Here is a 22,420-nt window from a genome sequence, read left to right as displayed (position 1 = left end):
ACTGAAGGCAATCACAGGGAGCAACCGAATGAATGTCATGAAATGTGACGGACCAAACGCTGCAAATTGAAGTCCTACATTATAAATAAAAATGCAAAAATTGCAGTCCATCACTGAGCATACAAGAACTAGCACCAGGCTTTTGTCAGCCTGCCCAAATTATTTTTTTTTCAAGTTGTTGAGAAAGTCTTTGATGGTCCTTTCAATGTTAGGCACTTGATAGTTCTGTGCTGCGTAGATGCCAGTGACTGTCCCCAGCAGCACCCCAAAGATGGCGGAAGAGCGCAGCTTAGCCACCATATAACCAGCCAGGAAGCCCTTCAGGAACGGAGAGCCTGACAGCGAGCCACCCTGCAAGGTGAAGATGATATTAAACTGAAAATCAAACTCTAAAATTTCACTAACCACAGAGGAGTGTTGATAGTACCCCTGCCGAATGTGAATGATGATTAAAAAAAATAAAACCTGTCAGATCAGTCACGTCAGTGGAAAAACCCTGACCTACATGCTGGCTGTCACAAATGTGTAAAGTGTGTTTCACATTATAAAATGTAAATGTATGAGGTCTCTATATCGCAAATTTGTGATTGGCATTAGTCACGTGATAGCAACCACGCAAGTACCTGAGGAATTCCTACAGAGATTTCGTTCTCCACTCTCTTCTGGATTTCTTCCAATTGATTTTTGAGCTGTGTCAAGTCTTTCAACTGTTTCAGGGGATCCTAAAAATAGACAAGTGGTTCATGTTTCCACCGGTCAGAAATATCATCCAAATTCTTGGTTTTCCTTCATGCAAACAGCGATGCAATGTAATATAAATAATTTACAATTTCCATTATAAAAGTTAAACATCTGTTTATTGGCAAACTGGTGCGACCATAAATTCGACGAGAGCTTGACATACTTCAAAGAAATCATTTTCCAATTTCCCATTTCTTGTCATAACTACGGACTGACTCAGTATTAAGAATTAATGCATTAAAAGTCGGAAGGCTCTCCTCACCTTGTCATCCGCCATTTTTGCCCATCGAGTTCATCAGTGCTCGATTAACTAACCTAGACCCTTCTTTGCGATTAGTTAGGTCTAAAAGCGACTTCTAGGTATATAAGGATGGAATTTGATGTAATATCTCCAACCCGCTGCCATCATCATACTATTCCTATACTTTTTTTTTTAACTTGTCAATGTGTTTTGCATCCAATTCAGCAGAGGCGTGTTATCCATACCGGAAAAGTGTCACCTTCACGTGTAAAAAACGTCGGATATGATTGGCCAATGTTTCCATATGAACGCCTGTGATTGGTTTATAAGAAATACAGCAAAAACGCCATGTTTTTATTCGGTCGAGGTTAAACAAAGCCAATTTTGCAGACATATTTCTCTCGCAAATCCCGCACTTTACATATACCATTTAGCACGTAACACTAATATCCTGTGCTTGTATGATGTCCGATCGTTTTTACATCATTTTCAAAGCATCGTGAAGCGCCAGGTCCACACGAGGTAAGACTTCAACAAGAAGCCATTTCATTGGACAACGCCGTGAATAGCTGGCAGTATACAGTTTGGACATTAACGCTGCTTTAAAACATACACGTGCCAGTGTTTTTAACTTGTTAACGCCCCATTAGTACTCTTATGGACATCGTTTATTGACACATTGAAATGACCATTAGGGCGTTATTTATGTCGCTCTTGTATGCACAGACCGTTGGTGTTTCTTTTTATTCTCATCCATATTTGTCCCGATTTCAGAATTCTAGCATCACACAACCAATGAAGAGTTAACCTTTTCTTTAAGTTAAACGGTTTGTTTTTCTTCTATTTGTGGGTGATAATTTCAAGATAAAAATAAAACAAACAAGTCAGAATCAAACTCAAGGAACAACAAAAGTCAACGTAAATTATATATAGTTATAAAATACATGTTTACTTGAGTAAATTTCATCGCATTTACTTTATAACATACTACGTATGATCCCAACGGTCCCTAGGTCCAAGGCCATCACGGAGAAGATGGACCTTTATGAGGTTGCGAAGCTGAAAGAGGAGATGGAGAGAGGTGGCAACCAGCTTGGTGTTATTTCCCCCAAGAAGCGTAAGCGCAAAAGTCAAGAAGATGGTGATGTGAAACAAAAAAAGCCCAGGTAATGCACACATCAAAATGTTTGCACCCTCACAAATTGAGATTCTGCTTGCTTGCTTCAAAGAATGAAATCTTACAGGTCTGCCTACCTGCTCTACTACTGCGATGTTCATCAGATTATGCAACAGGAGAGGCCCAATCAGCCACAATCAGAAATCAACAAGCGAATCAGCGAAAGCTGGAAAAGGCTAAGCGTGACAGAGAAACGCTACTATCTGGAGAAGGCCAACTCAGAGAAGGATGGCACAGATACAGTAAATGCCCCAAAAAAATTTTTTAGGAGAGCTACAGATGCATTTGTTGAACAATTTGCTTTGGGGTGAAATTTCAGGATGATGCTAAAATGAACTCTAAACCTGTAAGTGAACTTAATTTGACCTTCTCACACGTTTGAATGCACATATCCAGCCACTCTGCTCCTTGTGAGAAAACAGCAAGTTTTGGAAAAATACTGAAACACTTAACAGTTGGACATGTAGATTCAAACGTTTGAGGAATTAAAACGAAAGAGAAACAGGCTGCTGTCACACTTTATAGTTGCCACTGTGTTACAAATCTTCCATTGAGTCAAAGTGGCTTTTTGATTGACATGCATATCTATTTTGGATAACCAAGTGTCAAATAATTACATACATAGAGAAGCAGAAGTAGATTTGCATAACTAAAACCAATCTAATGGTTGCCAAACATGAGCACAACTGCTTTAGAAATCATGTCTTACTTTGAAATCAAAAGAATGGCCCATCAAGAGAGTTTACAGAAATAATGTTTCAAGTTTTTGTTGTGTACAAAGTTGTAGTTGATGACCAATGGCGCCTTTATCACAGAGGTTTAACCTGAATTTCATTGTTTTTGTTATTTCAGTTGTCTTCCAGTCCATCCAATGACTTTCCAGGCTTCCGTAAGATCCTACCGAGAGCGAGTTACCTTGTCCTGACCGATGATCCCCAGCAAGGAGCTTCTCTGGCAGAGTGTCCCAATCCAGTTGATGGAACCGTGTCCTTCCCCACTTTGTCTCAAGAGTCGAAAGAGGCCCAAACGCTTGTCTTGGCCTCCGAAATGGATGTTTCTTCAAGCTCTCTGGTCAACTTTGGAAAAGACATTGGCGAGGCGGCATCTTCAAGTGCCATCCAAGGAAACACATCCTCCTCCTCCTCTTCTTCATCAATCACAACTGCTTCCAAAGATGTTTCTTACCCGCACAGCCCTGTGGATGCTCTAGCAAACAGTGTTGGAATGAACAGATGTGAGATAAGAGATGCTGCTGGTGTAAACAGCGGGGTGACAATGCATCAAACCCAAGGGGAAACGACACAGATGGTTGCCATCATACCCAACCAGGTGTTGACTTCACATCCAATAACCATGTTTAATGACAACAGTGTGTTTTACTGATTGAATTGAATTACAGGTAATTAATGTCATTTTGCCCTTTTTTTTTTTTTTTTTTTTTTTTAGAACTTGCTCGAGACCAAGTCCTTGGCAGGGGTCAGCTCTTTGGGCACCATCATGATGGTCCCTGTGGCAGCCAGAGAAGAGCAAAATTCTGTAGCAGTGCCGTCATACAAGATGGTCATTGCTCACACTTTTTGAACATCATGACAGCGCCGGCTCTCGTTTCATCAGAGAATAGAAGTTAAGTTAATTGCATTTAAGATAGCATTTGTTCAACTGTTTTTTTTTAGGCTGTGAAGACATACACCAGAAGAGGTCGTGGGAGGTGTCCCAATCCTCAGTGTTCATTCGTGTATGTCACCCGTCACAAGCCAGCAAAATGCCCTGACTGTGGAATCCACCTTGGCGGCAAATGGATACCTGCTGTGAGTAATACCTTTTTAGGATTTTATTTCTTGGCCTATATAATCAGCATGATCTAATTGTTCTCCTTTTAAAATAATATTGATTAGATTTCTATCAGCACCAAAAAGGAAAAAATAAAATGACTGATTTAACCTGTAGTTTGGTACTTTTTGAGGTGATTTAGTTACAGTCCAGACAGGCTTTGGTGGGACAACAAGCGAGCCAGTTCAGACCACCTACAGGACCAGAGTAGATCTGTAATGAGTAATAATAAGATCTGTAATATCAAGACACATTTAGGTTATGCTCAGAACCATTCACACTGTCCTTTCATGATGAAGAATGAATACCATTATATTGATCATAATAAATAATCGAATTACTGCTTTTTCTTCGTCCTCAATTGAAGACTGTTCTAAGTTCATAGTATTTTAAAATGAATGTCTGACTTTTTCACTCTACATCAGGCAAAGAAAACCCAGCAAAAAAACATACACGTTGCCGCGTCTGCTCCAAGCTGTCTAGACTCTACGAAGGAGGGCAGTACTGATGCTGGTGCTGGTAAAACTAAACCCACTCAGAGCAAAAAAGAAGGGACAAACTGCTTAAGGAAGATCAACTCAGCTCTAAGTATTGAGTCAGCAGAGGGCAGCAGCACATCACCGGAAAAAACACCCTGTGCATCCGTCCAGCCGCGAATAAAGTGAGTCACTGTTGAGTCACTGTCCAGTTTTATAGGTCTAATTCGACACAATCCTTATCTTTGAATAGGCACATGAAAAAAAAAGAACTCAGAAGTCAAAGCATGTGCGAAGTTCAGGGGAGGCCTAAAAGACCCATCTTACCTTCCTGTTATAAAACAGGTGAATGGAAACTACAAACATGATTGATATTTTGATTTCATGTAAAGACTCCAGTCACATTGTTTTACACTGACGTTGATATTCGTTTCTCCAGCGCCTGCTTTATTCCAAGTCATCGCAGTCCCAGCTGGGAACAGAAAAATTCCGTCACAAAACAACAGACCACCAACTGGTACATCATGTTCCTGTTTTATTTGTATGAACTCTTTTTTTTCATGTCATGTAGTCCTGAACCATACTTAACAAGAAGAAGTTAAATCGACAAAAACAAACAAACACAAAAAAAAACCGAGGGACTCTTTGTGAATTATGGGATAACATTTTTGTTGTTAACCACAGAACCCAGAGAGAGATTCTCAGGTCTCAAAGATGGTACTTTAAAACAACTCGGCCAGCAAGTCCAATCCGTGCAGGTCAGCACACATTAACATACGCTAACAATTTTAGTTGATTGTGTCAAATATGTTTCCGTTTTTAGGTTCCATTTTGTTCTTCCTATTCCTGTGCCTGCATGGATTGTCTGCAGTTACTCCAGCCTGTTCCCACATTGCAAAAACATGTATCTTAGATTTGTCGAAAGCTCTAAATTGTCCCTAGGTGTGAATGCGAGTGTGAATCGTTATTTGTCTCGTCTATATCTGCTCTGCCATTGGCTGGCAACCATTATTTGGTCTACTTACCCAAAGTCTGCTGAGATAGGCTCCAGATAGACCCTTATAAGGACAAGCACCATTGAAAATAGATTGATGGATGTATTAGGACAGTGTTCTTAATCAATTTGTTCATTTTATTTGTAGACTTCTCCTGTTACCACCCACCAGTCTGTTTCTTCGTCATCTGATAAGAGCATGACCATTGTGTCAATTGTTCCCTTCAATCACGTGACAGTCAACAGCTTTGTAAGTGCAAATCATTTGAATGTTTTTTGCAAATATTGCATGTCCTGTTTTACTCCCGTATAAGTTCCACTTCTTTCTTTTTTTTAAGGACCTAGGACTGTCAACATTGAGAGGCAGAGGTCGCTGTAAGAACACGTTGTGTGACTACATGTATAAGAACAGACATAAACCCTTAGTGTGCCCTAAATGTGGCTGTGAGCTGCCCAAGGGGAAGCCCAAGGCAACCGAGGTAAAATCTGACTCCTTCTACATTTCAAACAAGTAGTCGTGGAGATCATACCACACAAAAACAAAGATTCTTATGTCATTTTTGGAAAATCCCTATCATGGTTCAGACATATTTTCAGCATTTGTATGCGGATAGGACGATTGGGGGGTACACTTTAGGTTTTTGTTTTATTTTTCCCCCCTTTGACTTATCTCCTTGTGTAAGGCTTTTTTTTTTTTAAACTGTTTTGTTGATTTTACTCCCAAGTGTGATATTCCTGGCACCCTATCATACTCTTTAGGTGGCTAAATGGCCTTTTCATGATAGTTGGAGTTCACTGCATTTTGAGGCATCTGTCAGTTTCCAAATGCATTTTTTTTATTTGTTTGTGGATCTTTTAAAGCATTGGATTTTTTAAAAAAATATGATTGTTACAACAATTTAGAAAAAAAAATGAAGGTGAAATATGGATAACACAAGTGCTTTTTAGACAAGTGCTAGCGACTGATTTATATCTTCAACACTCCCTTTTTGTTGAAACACGTTAATGGATTTGTTGTTGATTGTAACTTTTACCCTTATTTAACGAGGAGGACACTTCTGTCTGTTTTAGAGGTTAAATCAATTGATCGATCCATGCCAGCCCTTGAGTCCTGCTCAGAAAGACATCCAACGGCAATCCACCCTGCAGCTGATTCGCCATTCCCTGCAGATTCCAGAAAGCGAGGCCGAGCTACAAGAAACACTTTCTCTTATCCAGGATCTTAACAGTCTTCAAATCGTCTTAGTCCAAGCGGGCGAGCAAAACAAGGAAGGGACTTTTGAGACCGAGACCCTGGTGGAGTCTGGGTGGCCTCAGTTCTATGAATCATCAGCTACCCAATGTGGGCTCTGTAAAAAGCCCCTTTACAAAGGAGATCAGAGGTGAGAAGACAGGAAAAAAAATGTGGACATATTTAACAGCACTTCCCAATTTCTTCTTCTGTTTTTATACTGTTGTGCGTGTCTGCTACCCCTAACAACATGCTATAATTGTTTTAACAAAGCACAATAGCAGGGCAGGAGGACTGCTGGCTGATTACTGAGATGCTGATCCAAACGGCATCTCTGCAGCTCAAAGTCTGTCTCAATGCCAAGTGTCTGGCTCTGCACAGCTTCACTGACCTGCATCCAGGTAAAAAAAAAAAAAAGTTGTGCTAAGTACATCCAGCACGTATCATGGCTTTAAAAATGTATTCTGCTGCAGTTACTAGTAGGAACTGGAGGAAACAGGAGCACCCAAGAGTCAAACCCAGGAACTGGGAACTTTGGGGCCTAGCTTCATAACAGTGTTTCTAATAATGAGCCGACTCAAATAATGACTCAATATGTGTCATAAATAAATATTTCTGAAACTGACCCATGGTCTCCACAAGGCTCAAGACATAGAAATCACAATGGTAGTTGGTTTACAGTGAATACATAACTCCCAAATAATTGAATTGCATTTTTTTCCCCCTTGGTATTATGATTAGAACATGACATTGCAAACTTGTTTTCCCTCACTGGAGAACTTGCTTTAAATTCTGAGAATGGTCATAGGACGCTTTTTGTGTGCTTATAGTCTGTGACTTCATACATCAAAGCTAAAACTTGAACCAGTGTCCTCATATACCACCATTTCTGCAAAGAGCCATGAAAGGGATTTAATGCGGCATGACTACAATCTTTTCCTCTGAATGTGTCATTTCAGGTTTGTTCAACATTGGAAACAGACTACTGGTTAGCATTGATCTTTTACTAAAGATCAGAGGCAAAATCCGATCAGGCCAGCCTCCCACTCAGGCTGTCGGGACCTTATTTGACCATGTCTCCAACCACCCCGGTAACATGTAATAATATCACAACTACATACGTGCAAAATATTGTAACTGAACACCACCTTGCTCACATCTCTTGTGGTTTCATCAGTCCATTCGCTGAGTCCAGGGGAGACGTCCCAAATTCAAGAATTTCTCCTGATAGGCTACTGGGCCTTCGAGAGTCTCACAGTGCGAGACTATAACGATATGATCTGCGGTGTTTGTGGCGTCGCTCCCATGGTCGAGATTGCCGGGCGACACACAAACAATGTGCTGGAGCTCACGAATGTAGAGGTAAAACCAAAAATCCAAGCTAGTGATGAAACGATATTTTTGCAGCCACGAAGTTGGTCATCGATGCTGCTTTGTCTCTGCAGTTCACCTGGCCGGACCCTCCGGTGTCAGACGAAGTGCGCATGGATGACTTCTGGCTGACCATGGAGACCGAGGCAATTGAGCAAGCCGCTTTCCCTGCGGACATCCCCATCACGCGGATGGACGCTTCAATTATCGCACCCTTCATCCCCCCGCTGATGAGGGGCCGCACTGTTATCAACACAGAAAAGGACAAGGTCACGTCACAAACGCAGCAGCTCCCAGGTACACGTTACCGTAATTGTAATCTGCTACTGTATTTCTCTGTCAATCACTCCAAACTTAATGTGGAAAATGTTCTACTTTTAATGCATTTTGCATGTAGTACTGTCTATCATTCTTTTGTATAGCTGAGCGTACCTTGTTCTGCGTGAAAATGGATTTAATTGTTAATCACTCTGCCCAAACTAGTTTGTAACCTAAACATGATTACGAAATCCTTGTGTAAAATATGGATAATGAATAATATGAGTATTATTTCATGGTTCAGGTGCGCCATCAGTTTTGGTCCGGCTCATTCACGATGGCGAGTTGAGGCTCGACATGGTCAAAGATTACAGTGAGGACAAACTGGGAAGTATTTTGGAGCGCTGTGGGTTGAGCATCACTCCGGGCTCAAGTAAGGTGGGTGTGCCACAGATCTATATTCAGCTGTGCTTACTTACAATGGCTCCACTGAGACTGTACATTGGAATAAGCATAGGTTTGGTTTTATGAAGCACTCTGAAGTGGACCAACAAAATAATCCTTAATCTTGCAAATAGGGTTGACAACAGTCAATTGAAAAATGGAATCCACCCGTATTTAGAAATATCAGTGCGCTTTCCGCCTCGTATTGAGTTGTCGAAGAACGTACTTTGTTGCAAACAGTTGGAAAAAACGCAGAGAGGATTGGGAAGCAGAAAAACGTGGGTTGAAAAAGCGCGGTAAAATATTTACATATCAAGCGGAGTGTACTGTTAGCCACTGCACTTTTACCATAGCCCATAGTGGACTGACTGACCTCAAGCAAAATCCTTCCAGCATTCCCTTCCGCTGAGTCTGTGGAGAGGATTTTCTCTTTTCGGAAGCGTAAGTGTAGAGAAGTGCAAAACAAAAGTTTCGCTGAACTGCTTAAGGGAACACTATCTCCATTGGCATCGCGTACGTCCTCTTCAGACCAAACTTGACGCCATTCATGCTGCTTTAAATACCAGTGAACACTCAATAGACCTACTTGAAAATCGGATTCAACATTTCAAAACATACACTCTGATGACTGTGAACCAAGCGATTTGTTTCTTTTTTGTAAATATAAGATACTATTGCTCTACTTTGCTTTTTGGCTCCTGGGGGGGGAGCAAAAGCAAATAAAACATTCATGCTTGTCATCAAAGTGACTATATGTAAACACCCCCTCGAGCATCTTGACTCGGGCTTCATTCATAAATATTTGACTTCTGGCGAAAGTTTAAATAAATTAGTTCCAATTTAAAAGGGCATGTTCTATAAAAAAGTGAGTAAAATTTTATCTTAGGAAACCATGACCATGGTGTTGTTCTGTATTTCAGAAAGTCGATAATTGCTTTGACAAATGTGAAGTCATTGAAATGAACGATTACTGAGCAGACCTACTAAAATGAATTGGATTCTTCCTCACAGATGAAAAGTCTGATAGCAGAAGCCTGAACCTGAAACCTGTTGTGATTTTTGCCCTTCAACTTCTAGAGAAGAGCAAATTGTGCGAAAAGAACCAAAACCCCAAACGGTTGTACATGTGCATTCAAAAGATATTTTAAGTTCACATATAAAGGTTGTACTGCATTTTAGGCTGAACATTTAGCTTTTTTAAAAAAACCAATTGTGTCATAGTGTTGTATACATCTATGCACAATGCACAAACCACCTTTTGACAGCCAGGATGTAAAATGCTCCCATCTCTCCCTCCCCAGAAAGACCTGCTGACTTCCCTGACCTCCATGTGCACGCTTGTTCATAGCGGCCTCCCCACAGGGCCCCAGCCCCCTCAACACCTCACTGCTGGCAAGTTATCCAAGGTCTGCCCCCACAAGGTAAAAGCAAATCACAGTGAGCAAATCACATCAACTGGACACCTTATTATCTATCACCTTGAAAGACGAAACAATTCAATGAGTCACCCTCAGCCTCATTTTTTGTGCGTCAGGTCGTGTGCGGTTCCAAGTACTTGGTGAGAGGAGAGACGGCCCGGGATCACGTAGATCTGCTGGTGTCCTCCCGTTACTGGACCCCGGTCTATGTTGGAGACTGCGCTCGACAAGTGGCTCTTTGTACGGACATGCAGTACCCAGAAATGGCCGCCCGGATGTGGGGCAGAAATCAAGGTTGCTTTTCTGAGCCTTTTGATGAGCCAGAGGTGGGTGCAAATCATTAACAAGTCACCTGAATAGGCTGAACATGAAAAAAAGTCATACACAACACAACATTAGGTACACCAGCAAAAATCATAATAATGCTTAGTTTTGATTGTCACTACGAGAGCGGTGTGTGTGTGTGCTTGGTGTTTGCAGTGCTATAGAATTGAAAGACATCCTACTGTATGATGTCATGAAGTCTGTTTTTAAAATGTGCCTCTCATGCCGATCAATTAGGCAAAAAGACACTAATATCTCATACAGTTTACTGGTCATTCAAACTGACTTCACTTTAAAACAATCAAAATGTTTTCTTTTACATGCAACACAAAAAACGACTCTTATTTAACCGGGATGTGGTAATTTAATGTTTCTTTTCGATTCTTTTTTTTTTTTTTTTTTTTACGCTTTCATAGTTGCCGTCAGACTTGAGCTGCGGTCACATTTTCATGTTTGCGTCTAAGACTCTTGCTCTTTGCTCCTCCTCAGTTCGTGTCATGCGCTGAGCTGCAGGAGAAGCCGTACAATGCCGATCTTTCTATGTTCGGGGACAACCAGCACATTCATCCCCACACTAAATCTTCGTCTTGTTGGCTGGTGCATCCTCCTGCCTTGACTCTGGGCCACAAGGCTGCTGTTCCAGAACACCATTCAATGGCCTTGTGCAAAGACCTAGAGCACCTCATTTGCACTGTGACTCAAATTGTGAAGGAGGAAGGTGAAAAACAAGGTAATCAAAGTTCACCTAACTCTTTGAGGACACAACAAGTGATCTTCAACAACCCGGCGCATTACTACCTCTACAATCGCCTATTGGATTTTCTCTCAAGTAGAGACATTGTGAACGAGCAGATAAGCCAAGTAGTGAAGTCGTGCCAGCCCGGAGAGGTCGTCATCCGGGATGCATTGTACAGGCTCGGAGTGGCAAATGTCAACCTGGAAAGGGCACTACTCGGAGAAGACCAAACAGGGGTGGCGGAGGAACTCGAACAAGGCCCTCAAGAGACAGCCGATGACGTTGTTGTGCTTCAGTGAATGCTATCAGAATGCAACGTTGATCCGTAAACATAAGACACTACGTCATAAGTAAGATTACAAGAAGAATGAAAATAATTATGTGGCTTTATCAATTAATGTCTTGTTTCATTAAACAAAGATATGTAAACATGTCAACTGCACTGAACTAATCTACCCATTATATTAATAAATATCTCTAATATACTCATCTCAGTGGTGGTTTCTCTGAGACTGCGAGGGAAGCTCATCTTCCCCTAAAAGGTGGACTGCTGTGTGCACATTTCTTGACAAAATATGCTCTACAATTGCTTCATCATATATATATATATATATATATATATATATATATATATATATATATATATATATATATATATATATATATATATATATATATATATATATATATAAACTATTAAGTGTATATTAATAGTAATATTTTAACTATTAAGTGTATAATTGTATCAACTCTGTTGGGAGAAGATGACCGTTGATCAATATTTATATCAATAACAAGATTTATTTACCCCCCCCAAAAAAAAAAAATATACATATATATATAATCTTGTTATTGATATAAATATTGATCAGCAGTAGTCTTCTCCCAACAGAGTTGATACAATTATTACACTTAATAGTTAAAATCCTCATTACAAGATAACTACCAGTTATTCTTTTAAAATTTTCGCACTTTCCTTTTGACCTGTCGAAATCATTAAATAAATTAAGACCAGATTAAAAAAAAAAAAAAAAAGAACGATATTTTTATTTTAGTGTTTGTGTCCGCGTGCGTGTGTGTTTGTTGGTTTCTGTGTTTCAAGCGTTCCGATGAAATGAGCCTACTGAAAATAAAATGAAGAGCACACACACTTGGCTCTTGGCATTTGTTGCCTTTAGGACTGAAGCTTTATGTGCTGTATAAGCACATAAATGTTGATCATATATATATATATATATATATATACATATATATATATATATATATATATATATATATATATATATATATATATATATATTCATACTATCCATATATGTACTCATACCACTTTCATTTTGCTTTTTTATTGAGATAATAAACATTTTAAGATGAGATATACTTCATCTTAAGTATTATTAACCAAGACATGAAGAGGGTATAAGCACATGTTACAACTTGGATTGCAAAGGAACAGAAAACATTCCTTTTTGTGGAAGTTTATGCGGTGAACTTTTCTGAGAAATGTTGGGAAATTTTCTGAAGTTGGACACCTTCCATGAAATTCATGAGAAAGAAATGTAAATACATTATCCTTTGAAAAATCCCGAATCAAAGCTTTAGTGGCATTTCCAAAATAGCATTAATTTCTTGAGAAAATAACTTGACCCAGTTCTTATGGCCTCTCGCCAGTGTGAGAATCTGCTCTAGTTTTGTGGGTGTGTACTATATTAATGCTATGTGAAGTATATATTTACTCTTATTTTTTTGTAAGTCACTATGGGTTGAGAAAGACCACAATTGTTTTCACATTTTGAATGGTTTTGAAGATCCTAGAGGAGAATTTTAATGTAATCCTTTGCTCCATTTTAAAAAACACTGATGGTACTGGTTACAATTCTACAGCATTGTTAGAATATTTGATAGGTATGCATTGAGGTCAAATACAAAATAAACAAGGAAAACAGTGAATCATTCAATTATTTTGTTTTCTTATTTTTTTCCCCCCCATGTTCTTTAGTAAAACTATTTCCCAGACGCACTTTATGAACTTTGCAGCAGATCAATATCTCCAAATTGGCTGTGGTGAAGACCACTAATACGTATATAGGAGCCCAACGTTAACATTTATTTTTCCAAGTAACTCTCAAATGAATTCAGGCATTCTAGTAATTAAAGGACACCACAGTACATCATCATCATCATAAACTGTTGTCAACTTGCGTTGTGAGTGGTTGAACAGTAAATAAAACGTCCACTTTTTGAACGCATACACGCTCGTCTGTGTTTGTCAAATACAGTAATTGACATTTGAATGTAATTGCATTTTAGTAAAGGATCCTTGTGACTTGTATAATATGTAGCACTATAAACATGTTTTTAGAACATTTTGTTGGATTATATCAATAATCATTTTGGCTTTCTGTCCAAATGTTTAAAAATATATAAAAATACAATCTCAACTACTTTGTGTTATTGGCGACTGAGATCAACAGCTACAACAAGATGACTTAGACATTCTGTTGAATATTCTGATCTCAAAAAGAATGATAGTGGCATACTACTAGTGGAAGAAGCAACATTACTGTAGTTATAACCACACAAAAGGCGATCTGAATGCCTCTCATATTTCATAGTTCTGCAATGTTGACTAATTTTGGAGAACACATCAGATGAAGCATATTAACATTGAGGAAGTCATGAGAATATAGTTGCAGTCAAAAAGGAACATGGAGGACAAACGTCACCCTGGAGTTTCATTGTAAAGCTTTTATTATAATTGACAATCGTCTCACATCTATCTACCTCTGCATTCACTACAATATCCACAACCGCTGCTAAATGCTAAAATAAAGCTACTTCTTGATATACATTAGGAGTTATATATTTACATAATTAGAAATCTCACTCATTTGGATGCAAGCACATTTGAAATGCCACATGTGGCACATCTCTCACAGCTTATATGTTACTTCATTCGATTGGCAGTGTAGGCTGACTGCTACATTTGGTCAAAAGTTAAGATTATATGGAATGAAAAAGCATGGAAAAGTCTGAAAATCACTAAAAAACAAAACAAAAAAACATTCACAATGTCAAACATAAAACAGCATTTATCTCTTGTATCCATTGGGGGCCATTGCAGTTCAGATGTATCGCGTCGAACCTATACGCTCCCGAACCTGTGGAGAATGGATTTGCCGAGCGGGGCGATCACATGGTGCCAACAAGCCACGGTGACTGTAGTGGTGTCACACGAGCTTCAACTATGACCAAAGCGTGGAGGGCAAAAACAACGATGTCATTCTTTGCCTCCTTCACAGTCCATTTGGCACGCAGTTAGAAAAAAACAGGCAGGTCAATGAAAGTGATTAGAGAAGAAAACCGAGCTTGTCTACAGCACTACTTACACAATTGTCGTCGGTTAGCTTTCGGCTGTCTACGTGAGGTCATCGCGGAATCAAACAAAAATAGATAAACGTTCACTCCTGAGGGAAAATATATACCGGGGTGTACAATACCATTTTTATAAACATCTCTGGATTGGAATTGGGCAAGTGCTACATGGATAGCGCTAAAACAGTCTGTGAGGAAACATTAAATCTGGTTTCCTGCAGTCATGCCTCGAAGTTTGATGTTTTTGTAGACAAGGGCGGAAGTCACAGATGGCGTTTTCCTCCGTTCGTCAAGCATTTTCAACAAAACTGATAGTTGTTGGTCTTCATCAAAGGCTGTTCCTCCTCCTCGGGGTCACAAGACTGCTCACAGGGTCCTTCGCAGAACTTTGGCGGGTCACATTCCTCGCTCAATTCAGCCTCTGTGACCTGCTGCCGCGGCTCAGGCTGCTGTTGCTGTTGCTGCTGCTCTTGCTGATTCACATTCTGGTAAATTAGCTGTGGGGGACACACAATTTCAGTGGTCAATTTGAAAGAAACCATGACTTTTTTTTTTCCAATGTGCTGTAAGTCCATAAGGCATTATGTAGAATGAAAGGCATATAATTGGATCTGTTTGACAGCATCTCCATCTATTTGGTTTCACACTCACATTTGCACATTTGGATCATTCGGAGTTGACAATAAACTGTACATTTCGAGAATATAGGAAGAAGATGGAGGAAACTCACAAAAGCATGGGAAGAACATACAATTTCCACACAGGCCGGAACCCAGATGTGAACACCTGACTTCAGAACTGTGTGGCTAAAATAGATGTTCAGCTCACCTGTTCTTGTTCTGCTTGTTCACCAAGCTGTCTTTGTATCATCTGACTGATCTTGCGGAAAGTGGGGCGCTTGGTGGGCTCCAGATTCCAGCACATCTTCATAATATCATAGCTGCAGCAATAGAGTTGACAGAAAGATTTTTTTATTTGTGACTTATACAGTACTTTTTCCCATGTGCATATACTAGGTGTGTCAGAAAGGTACCAGGACTGATGTCACAAAAGAAACATTATATTTCAAACCCGGGCTACAAATTATGAATTTTACCATAGTTTCAATCATACCACATGCCCTAGTTTTTGCATAACTCACCTTTGTCCCACATTTGAAATATCAGTTCAATTTGCAATGGATGCAAGTTGATACAAATGAACGATGAGTAAATTGGGCTCAACCAAAGGCAAGCCATAAGGGTTCAATCACAATGCAAGCTTATGTTGCCAACTCAAGGTTGTAACCCTACCAGCCTCAGGCTACATCCGCATCGCACATCCTTTTAACAGTCAGACCTTCAAAATAAAAGCATACAGTATATAACAGTTTCACCACTCTTGGGCAGCATGGTGGCTTATTTTATGGCAGCCTAAATTTACGACGTCTGAATAAGCCACCATTGGGACAAAGAAAGTGTGATCAAATACCTACGATACGAACATGTTTTTGTTTTGAAGGCCTGACTTTTGACGGAATGTTGCCACAATGTTGCAATGAGTGTTGCGGAGCAGTGATGGAGGCTTGTTATTTCCTTAAGCCTGCTTTTCTGAATACAAATTGTCCCCTGTTGAAGCCTTTACACACAACACAAAGTGCCAGCTCTTGAATAAAGATCGTAAAAAAAAACAACAACAACAGAATTTAAGCAACTTGAAGCAACTTTTTGTAGGTGCAGATCTCGCACCTGTCGCTTTCGTTTGCATGGCTTCTACTTCCTCGACCTGGATTTGACGCCTCTGTTAGAATATCTTCTTCTTCTGCTGTTTCACTTTTTCGCTCTTTCAATATTCCCCTATGACCTTTCAGAAAATAGGAACTTGTTCTCACAGTAACCCTTACAAATGTGGTGGGGAAACCACCATTTTAACGCACTGAATAAATCTACAATGCATTTTTAGTAGAAACGGGTCAAATTTGAGAGGTTACACAAACTTCCTAGCACTTGCCCAAAAGAATGTATGATATTTTAAGAACTGTTTTGAATTTTAAATTAAGAGTGAAAGAATAACATTGACTGTATTTCATTGCTGCCAAAATGTCACTATGGGTCAAATTTGATTTGCTAAGTGAAGTATGTAAGGGTTAAAGCTGCCATGACAAGGATAATAACAAGGAAGTGTTTACATACTTGGACAAGAGAGACTTGTTCCCTGCCTCAGTCTGTTTTTTGCTGCCGTGAAATAGCAGTTCCATGGCTTACCAGCATGGCGATCATGTGGCTAACAGGCAGAACTGAGGCCTGACTCACACACAAACAACAGATCATTTGGAACTGACTCACATTCACTGTGTACATTTCCACAGAACAATTATTCCAGGGTGGCGTGACAGCCGCAACAATTAAGTACACACTCAAACACACTCACACACACGCATACACTTTCGTGAAATGTAATTTCCAATATCTGCTTACAGTCCGTCCACCAATCATCCTAATACTTCGTCATCTTCAATCAGTCACTCTAGCCACACGGCAATCTATCATCCATCATCTTTTCCTGCTCATTTAATATCAATACTTGTTCGCCATCGTCCACCTCCATCCATCATTAAAAGAACGACCCACAGAGGATGGCCCATTTATTACTCAAAGACTTACTTTATATGGTATATATGGTATCTCGACCAGGCAAATAGTTTGCATTTTTCATTTGATCAATTTGTTTTGGAGAAATCAGAAAATATATAGTCTCAAATTACTTCTTTGTCATAACCCTAACCCGGGTTTAACATTGTAAAGGGTCCCTTTAATCCGAGCAGCCAATGCTAGGTGTTCAGAAAGGTGGTAAAGCTTACATCTCAGGAGGGGCAAAGTCTGGCTGACTCATTTGGTAGCCTCGCTTCACCATCTTGTAGAACCTGGAATCTACCGCCATGCTGGGGTAAGGGCTCTTTCCTAATGGAGCAGAAACACATGAGAAACAAACACCACAAAATATCCATTTCCGAAAAACAAACAAACGCTCATCCCTGGTTTCCTAACAACTAGGTGTTGACTAGCAAACAGAAGGAGAGCAAAGGGGCCCCAGCGAGCTTCAAGGATTCATAATGATGCGGCATTGGCTAAATATTTGCGCAATGGGTATGTTTATCACCACTTCTGATTAGGAATTGGTTGTATGTTTAAAAAGTTAGTTAGTGGTACTAACACACCATTGCGAATAAGTCATGCAACTGTGGCTAACATTGACTTGTGCACAGTCCTAATGCTAGTACTATCTTGAAGCTGGACAGTGTTCTCTGTGACTATTTATCAAGACAATGACTTTCATAACTAGAATTTGCAATTTCTGGAGAAATTGCGTGTGAAGGCGAAAAAGCTGAATTTTTTTTTTAGGGAATACTGTGGAATGATTTTGGAATGAGTTGAATTTCTCGAGAAACGTAGAATTTAGAGGTGAAAAACGGAATTTTGTGGAATTTGGGGGAATTTTGTGGAATTTTGTGGAATTTCATATTTGAAAACGCGGAATTTTTGGGAAGTGGGAATTTGGGGAATAGCGTGGAAGAATATGAAGAGTTGAAAGCTGGAATGGGTTGAATCGGTTGAATAATGTGGAAACTAGAGGTGAAAAACGGAATTTTGGGGAATTTGGTGGAATTTCAAATTTGAAAATGCGGAATTTTTGGGAAGTGGGAATTTGGGGAATAGCGTGGAAGAATATGAAGAGTTGAAAACTGGAATGGGTTGAATCGGTTGAAAAACGTGGAATTTAGAGGTGAAAAACTGAATTTTGGGGAATTTGGTGGAATTTTGCGGAATTTTTGGGAAGTGGGAATTTGGGGAATGTTGAGAATCTTTCCCAATGTGATGTGAATGTGCTGAATGACGTGAATTTGAAACTGGAATGACGTGAATTTCAAACTGGAATGACGTGAATGTGAAACGTTGAATGTGCCATTGAGAATGAATGGGGAAAAATTTGTCGGGAATTTGGGAATTTTGCGGAATCGGAGAATTTTCGGAATACCAAAAATGGAAGCGCTCATCTCGGGAATAGTTGGAATGAGTGAAAAGTGGAATGGAGTGAATGGGTTGAATTGTGTGGAAGAAGTAGAAGGACAGAAATCGCGGAGAATAAAATAGAATAATAATAATAACTAGAATTTGCAATTTCTGGAGAAATTGCGTGTGAAGGCGAAAAGCTGAATTTTTTTTTTGGGGAATACTGTGGAATGATTTTGGAATGAGTTGAATTTGTCGAGAAACGTAGAATTTTGAGGTGAAAAACGGAATTTTGGGGAATTTGGTGGAATTTGGTGGAATTTGGTGGAATTTCAAATTTGAAAACGCGGAATTTTTGGGAAGTGGGAATTTGGGGAATAGCGTGGAAGAATATGAAGAGTTGAAAGCTGGAATGGGTTGAATCGGTTGAATAATGTGGAAACTAGAGGTGAAAAACGGAATTTTGGGGAATTTGGTGGAATTTGGTGGAATTTCAAATTTGAAAATGCAGAATTTTTGGGAAGTGGGAATTTGGGGAATTGCGTGGAAGAATATGAAGAGTTGAAAACTGGAATGGGTTGAATGGGTTGAAAAACGTGGAATTTAGAGGTGAAAAACGGAATTTTGGGGAATTTTTTGGGAATTTGGCGGAATTTTGGGGAAGTGGGAATTTGGGGAATGTTGAGAATCTTTCCCAATGTGATGTGAATGTGCTGAATGACGTGAATTTGAAACTGGAATGACGTGAATGTGAAACGTTGAATGTGCCATTGAGAATGAATGGGGAAAAATTTGTCGGGAATTTGGGAATTTTGCGGAATCGGAGAATTTTCGGAATACCAAAAATGGAAGCGCTCATCTCGGGAATAGTTGGAATGAGTGAAAAGTGGAATGGAGTGAATGGGTTGAATTGTGTGGAAGAAGTAGAAGGACAGAAATCGCGGAGAATAAAATAGAAGAAGAAGAATAATAATAATAATAATAATAAAGTGAATGGAGTAGAATAACATATGTGTGAAGGCCTTCGCCTTCACACAACTAGAATTTGCAATTTCTGGAGAAATTGCGTGTGAAGGCGAAAAGCTGAATTTTTTTTTTGGGGAATACTGTGGAATGATTTTGGAATGAGTTGAATTTCTCGAGAAACGTAGAATTTTGAGGTGAAAAACGGAATTTTGGGGAATTTGGTGGAATTTGGTGGAATTTGGTGGAATTTCAAATTTGAAAACGCGGAATTTTTGGGAAGTGGGAATTTGGGGAATAGCGTGGAAGAATATGAAGAGTTGAAAGCTGGAATGGGTTGAATCGGTTGAATAATGTGGAAACTAGAGGTGAAAAACGGAATTTGGTGGAATTTGGTGGAATTTGGTGGAATTTCAAATTTGAAAATGCAGAATTTTTGGGAAGTGGGAATTTGGGGAATTGCGTGGAAGAATATGAAGAGTTGAAAACTGGAATGGGTTGAATCGGTTGAAAAACGTGGAATTAAGAGGTGAATAACGGAATTTTGGGGAATTTAGTGGAATTTGGTCGAATTTGGTGGAATTTCAAATTTGAAAATGCGGAATTTTTGGGAAGTGGGAATTTGGGGAATAGCGTGGAAGAATATGAAGAGTTGAAAACTGGAATGGGTTGAATCGGTTGAAAAACGTGGAATTTAGAGGTGAAAAACGGAATTTTGGGGAATTTTGGGGAATTTGGCGGAATTTTTGGGAAGTGGGAATTTGGGGAATGTTGAGAATCTTTCCCAATGTGATGTGAATGTGCTGAATGACGTGAATTTGAAACTGGAATGACGTGAATGTGAAACTGGAATGACGTGAATGTGAAACGTTGAATGTGCCATTGAGAATGAATGGGGAAAAATTTGTCGGGAATTTGGGAATTTTGCGGAATCGGAGAATTTTCGGAATACCAAAAATGGAAGCGCTCATCTCGGGAATAGTTGGAATGAGTGAAAAGTGGAATGGAGTGAATGGGTTGAATTGTGTGGAAGAAGAAGAAGGACAGAAATCGCGGAGAATAAAATAGAATAATAATAATAATAATAATAATAAAGTGAATGGAGTAGAATAACATATGTGTGAAGGCCTTCGCCTTCACACAACTAGAATTTGCAATTTCTGGAGAAATTGCGTGTGAAGGCGAAAAGCTGAATTTTTTTTTGGGGGAATACTGTGGAATGATTTTGGAATGAGTTGAATTTCTCGAGAAACGTAGAATTTTGAGGTGAAAAACGGAATTTTGGGGAATTTGGTGGAATTTGGTGGAATTTGGTGGAATTTCAAATTTGAAAACGCGGAATTTTTGGGAAGTGGGAATTTGGGGAATAGCGTGGAAGAATATGAAGAGTTGAAAGCTGGAATGGGTTGAATCGGTTGAATAATGTGGAAACTAGAGGTGAAAAACGGAATTTTGGGGAATTTGGTGGAATTTGGTGGAATTTCAAATTTGAAAATGCAGAATTTTTGGGAAGTGGGAATTTGGGGAATTGCGTGGAAGAATATGAAGAGTTGAAAACTGGAATGGGTTGAATGGGTTGAAAAACGTGGAATTTAGAGGTGAAAAACGGAATTTTGGGGAATTTTTTGGGAATTTGGCGGAATTTTGGGGAAGTGGGAATTTGGGGAATGTTGAGAATCTTTCCCAATGTGATGTGAATGTGCTGAATGACGTGAATTTGAAACTGGAATGACGTGAATGTGAAACGTTGAATGTGCCATTGAGAATGAATGGGGAAAAATTTGTCGGGAATTTGGGAATTTTGCGGAATCGGAGAATTTTCGGAATACCAAAAATGGAAGCGCTCATCTCGGGAATAGTTGGAATGAGTGAAAAGTGGAATGGAGTGAATGGGTTGAATTGTGTGGAAGAAGTAGAAGGACAGAAATCGCGGAGAATAAAATAGAAGAAGAAGAATAACTAGAATTTGCAATTTCTGGAGAAATTGCGTGTGAAGGCGAAAAGCTGAATTTTTTTTTTGGGGAATACTGTGGAATGATTTTGGAATGAGTTGAATTTCTCGAGAAACGTAGAATTTTGAGGTGAAAAACGGAATTTTGGGGAATTTGGTGGAATTTGGTGGAATTTGGTGGAATTTCAAATTTGAAAACGCGGAATTTTTGGGAAGTGGGAATTTGGGGAATAGCGTGGAAGAATATGAAGAGTTGAAAGCTGGAATGGGTTGAATCGGTTGAATAATGTGGAAACTAGAGGTGAAAAACGGAATTTTGGGGAATTTGGTGGAATTTGGTGGAATTTCAAATTTGAAAATGCAGAATTTTTGGGAAGTGGGAATTTGGGGAATTGCGTGGAAGAATATGAAGAGTTGAAAGCTGGAATGGGTTGAATGGGTTGAAAAACGTGGAATTTAGAGGTGAAAAACGGAATTTTGGGGAATTTGGTGGAATTTGGTGGAATTTCAAATTTGAAAATGCGGAATTTTTGGGAAGTGGGAATTTGGGGAATAGCGTGGAAGAATATGAAGAGTTGAAAACTGGAATGGGTTGAATCGGTTGAAAAACGTGGAATTTAGAGGTGAAAAACGGAATTTTGGGGAATTTTGGGGAATTTGGCGGAATTTTTGGGAAGTGGGAATTTGGGGAATGTTGAGAATCTTTCCCAATGTGATGTGAATGTGCTGAATGACGTGAATTTGAAACTGGAATGACGTGAATGTGAAACTGGAATGACGTGAATGTGAAACGTTGAATGTGCCATTGAGAATGAATGGGGAAAAATTTGTCGGGAATTTGGGAATTTTGCGGAATCGGAGAATTTTCGGAATACCAAAAATGGAAGCGCTCATCTCGGGA

At 39.4% G+C, this 22,420-nt stretch overlaps 3 protein-coding genes across 8 annotated transcripts in view; 1 reads left to right on the top strand and 2 right to left on the bottom strand.

Moving 5' to 3' along the window:
* Positions 1 to 144: 144 nt before the first annotated feature.
* LOC147060883 (SLC35A4 upstream open reading frame protein-like) lies at positions 145 to 1,271 on the bottom strand. The gene is made up of 3 exons (XM_085905602.1): positions 1,004 to 1,271; positions 624 to 722; positions 145 to 351 (listed from the first exon to the last, which is right to left on the bottom strand). Exons 1-3 carry the CDS (start codon positions 1,016 to 1,018, stop codon positions 160 to 162), a joined length of 306 nt encoding a protein of 101 aa, XP_085761728.1. The 5' UTR covers positions 1,019 to 1,271; the 3' UTR covers positions 145 to 159.
* Positions 1,080 to 11,705, top strand: hmgxb3 (HMG box domain containing 3). 5 transcript variants are annotated; one of them, XM_085905600.1, is made up of 22 exons: positions 1,080 to 1,504; positions 1,996 to 2,148; positions 2,227 to 2,401; positions 3,012 to 3,488; positions 3,606 to 3,719; positions 3,833 to 3,967; positions 4,415 to 4,650; positions 4,719 to 4,810; positions 4,905 to 4,982; positions 5,150 to 5,223; positions 5,608 to 5,709; positions 5,798 to 5,938; positions 6,531 to 6,841; positions 6,964 to 7,091; positions 7,650 to 7,781; positions 7,868 to 8,052; positions 8,136 to 8,358; positions 8,624 to 8,757; positions 10,065 to 10,184; positions 10,298 to 10,507; positions 10,995 to 11,235; positions 11,339 to 11,490. In XM_085905600.1, the coding sequence occupies exons 1-22, from the start codon at positions 1,266 to 1,268 to the stop codon at positions 11,347 to 11,349; spliced, it is 3,711 nt and encodes a 1,236-aa protein (XP_085761726.1). In that variant the 5' UTR covers positions 1,080 to 1,265; the 3' UTR covers positions 11,350 to 11,490. The 5 variants fall into 5 exon arrangements, with proteins under 5 accessions (XP_085761726.1, XP_085761725.1, XP_085761721.1 ...); XM_085905599.1 differs by having other exon boundaries at positions 11,336 to 11,490; XM_085905595.1 differs by having other exon boundaries at positions 1,273 to 1,504; positions 10,995 to 11,705.
* Positions 11,706 to 14,014: 2,309 nt separating this feature from the next.
* Positions 14,015 to 22,420, bottom strand: part of csf1ra (colony stimulating factor 1 receptor, a) — a 35,929-nt gene continuing 27,523 nt past the window's right edge. Inside the window, exons 19-22 of one of the 2 annotated variants that reach the window (XM_085936958.1) lie at positions 17,456 to 17,555; positions 15,445 to 15,556; positions 15,073 to 15,113; positions 14,015 to 15,024 (exon numbers count right to left, since the gene is read on the bottom strand). In XM_085936958.1, coding sequence (XP_085793084.1) covers positions 14,916 to 15,024; positions 15,073 to 15,113; positions 15,445 to 15,556; positions 17,456 to 17,555 — 362 coding nt within the window. In that variant the 3' untranslated portion in view covers positions 14,015 to 14,915. Of the gene's footprint in view, positions 15,114 to 15,444; positions 15,557 to 17,455; positions 17,556 to 22,420 lie in introns of both variants that reach the window. The other variant, XM_085936950.1, reaches the window with a different exon arrangement.

This window comes from Syngnathus leptorhynchus, chromosome 2 (genome assembly GCF_054491065.1).
Source record: "Syngnathus leptorhynchus isolate UIUO chromosome 2, UIUO_Slep, whole genome shotgun sequence".
NCBI lineage: Eukaryota > Metazoa > Chordata > Actinopteri > Syngnathiformes > Syngnathidae > Syngnathus > Syngnathus leptorhynchus.
This window is presented reverse-complemented; position numbering and strand designations above follow the sequence as displayed.

What these genes read in the sequence shown, in the direction of transcription:
- hmgxb3 (XM_085905595.1), top strand. Translation starts at nt 1,287, where the DNA reads ATGAACGCCTGTGATTGGTTTATAAGAAATACAGCAAAAACGCCATGT. An exon ending in GTGAAACAAAAAAAGCCCAG is followed by an intron (nt 2,149 to 2,226) that starts GTAATGCACACA and finishes GAAATCTTACAG; the next exon opens with GTCTGCCTACCTGCTCTACT. An exon ending in ACGTGACAGTCAACAGCTTT is followed by an intron (nt 5,710 to 5,797) that starts GTAAGTGCAAAT and finishes CTTTTTTTTAAG; the next exon opens with GACCTAGGACTGTCAACATT.
- LOC147060883 (XM_085905602.1), bottom strand. An exon ending in TCTCTGTAGGAATTCCTCAG is followed by an intron (nt 352 to 623) that starts GTACTTGCGTGG and finishes TTCACCTTGCAG; the next exon opens with GGTGGCTCGCTGTCAGGCTC.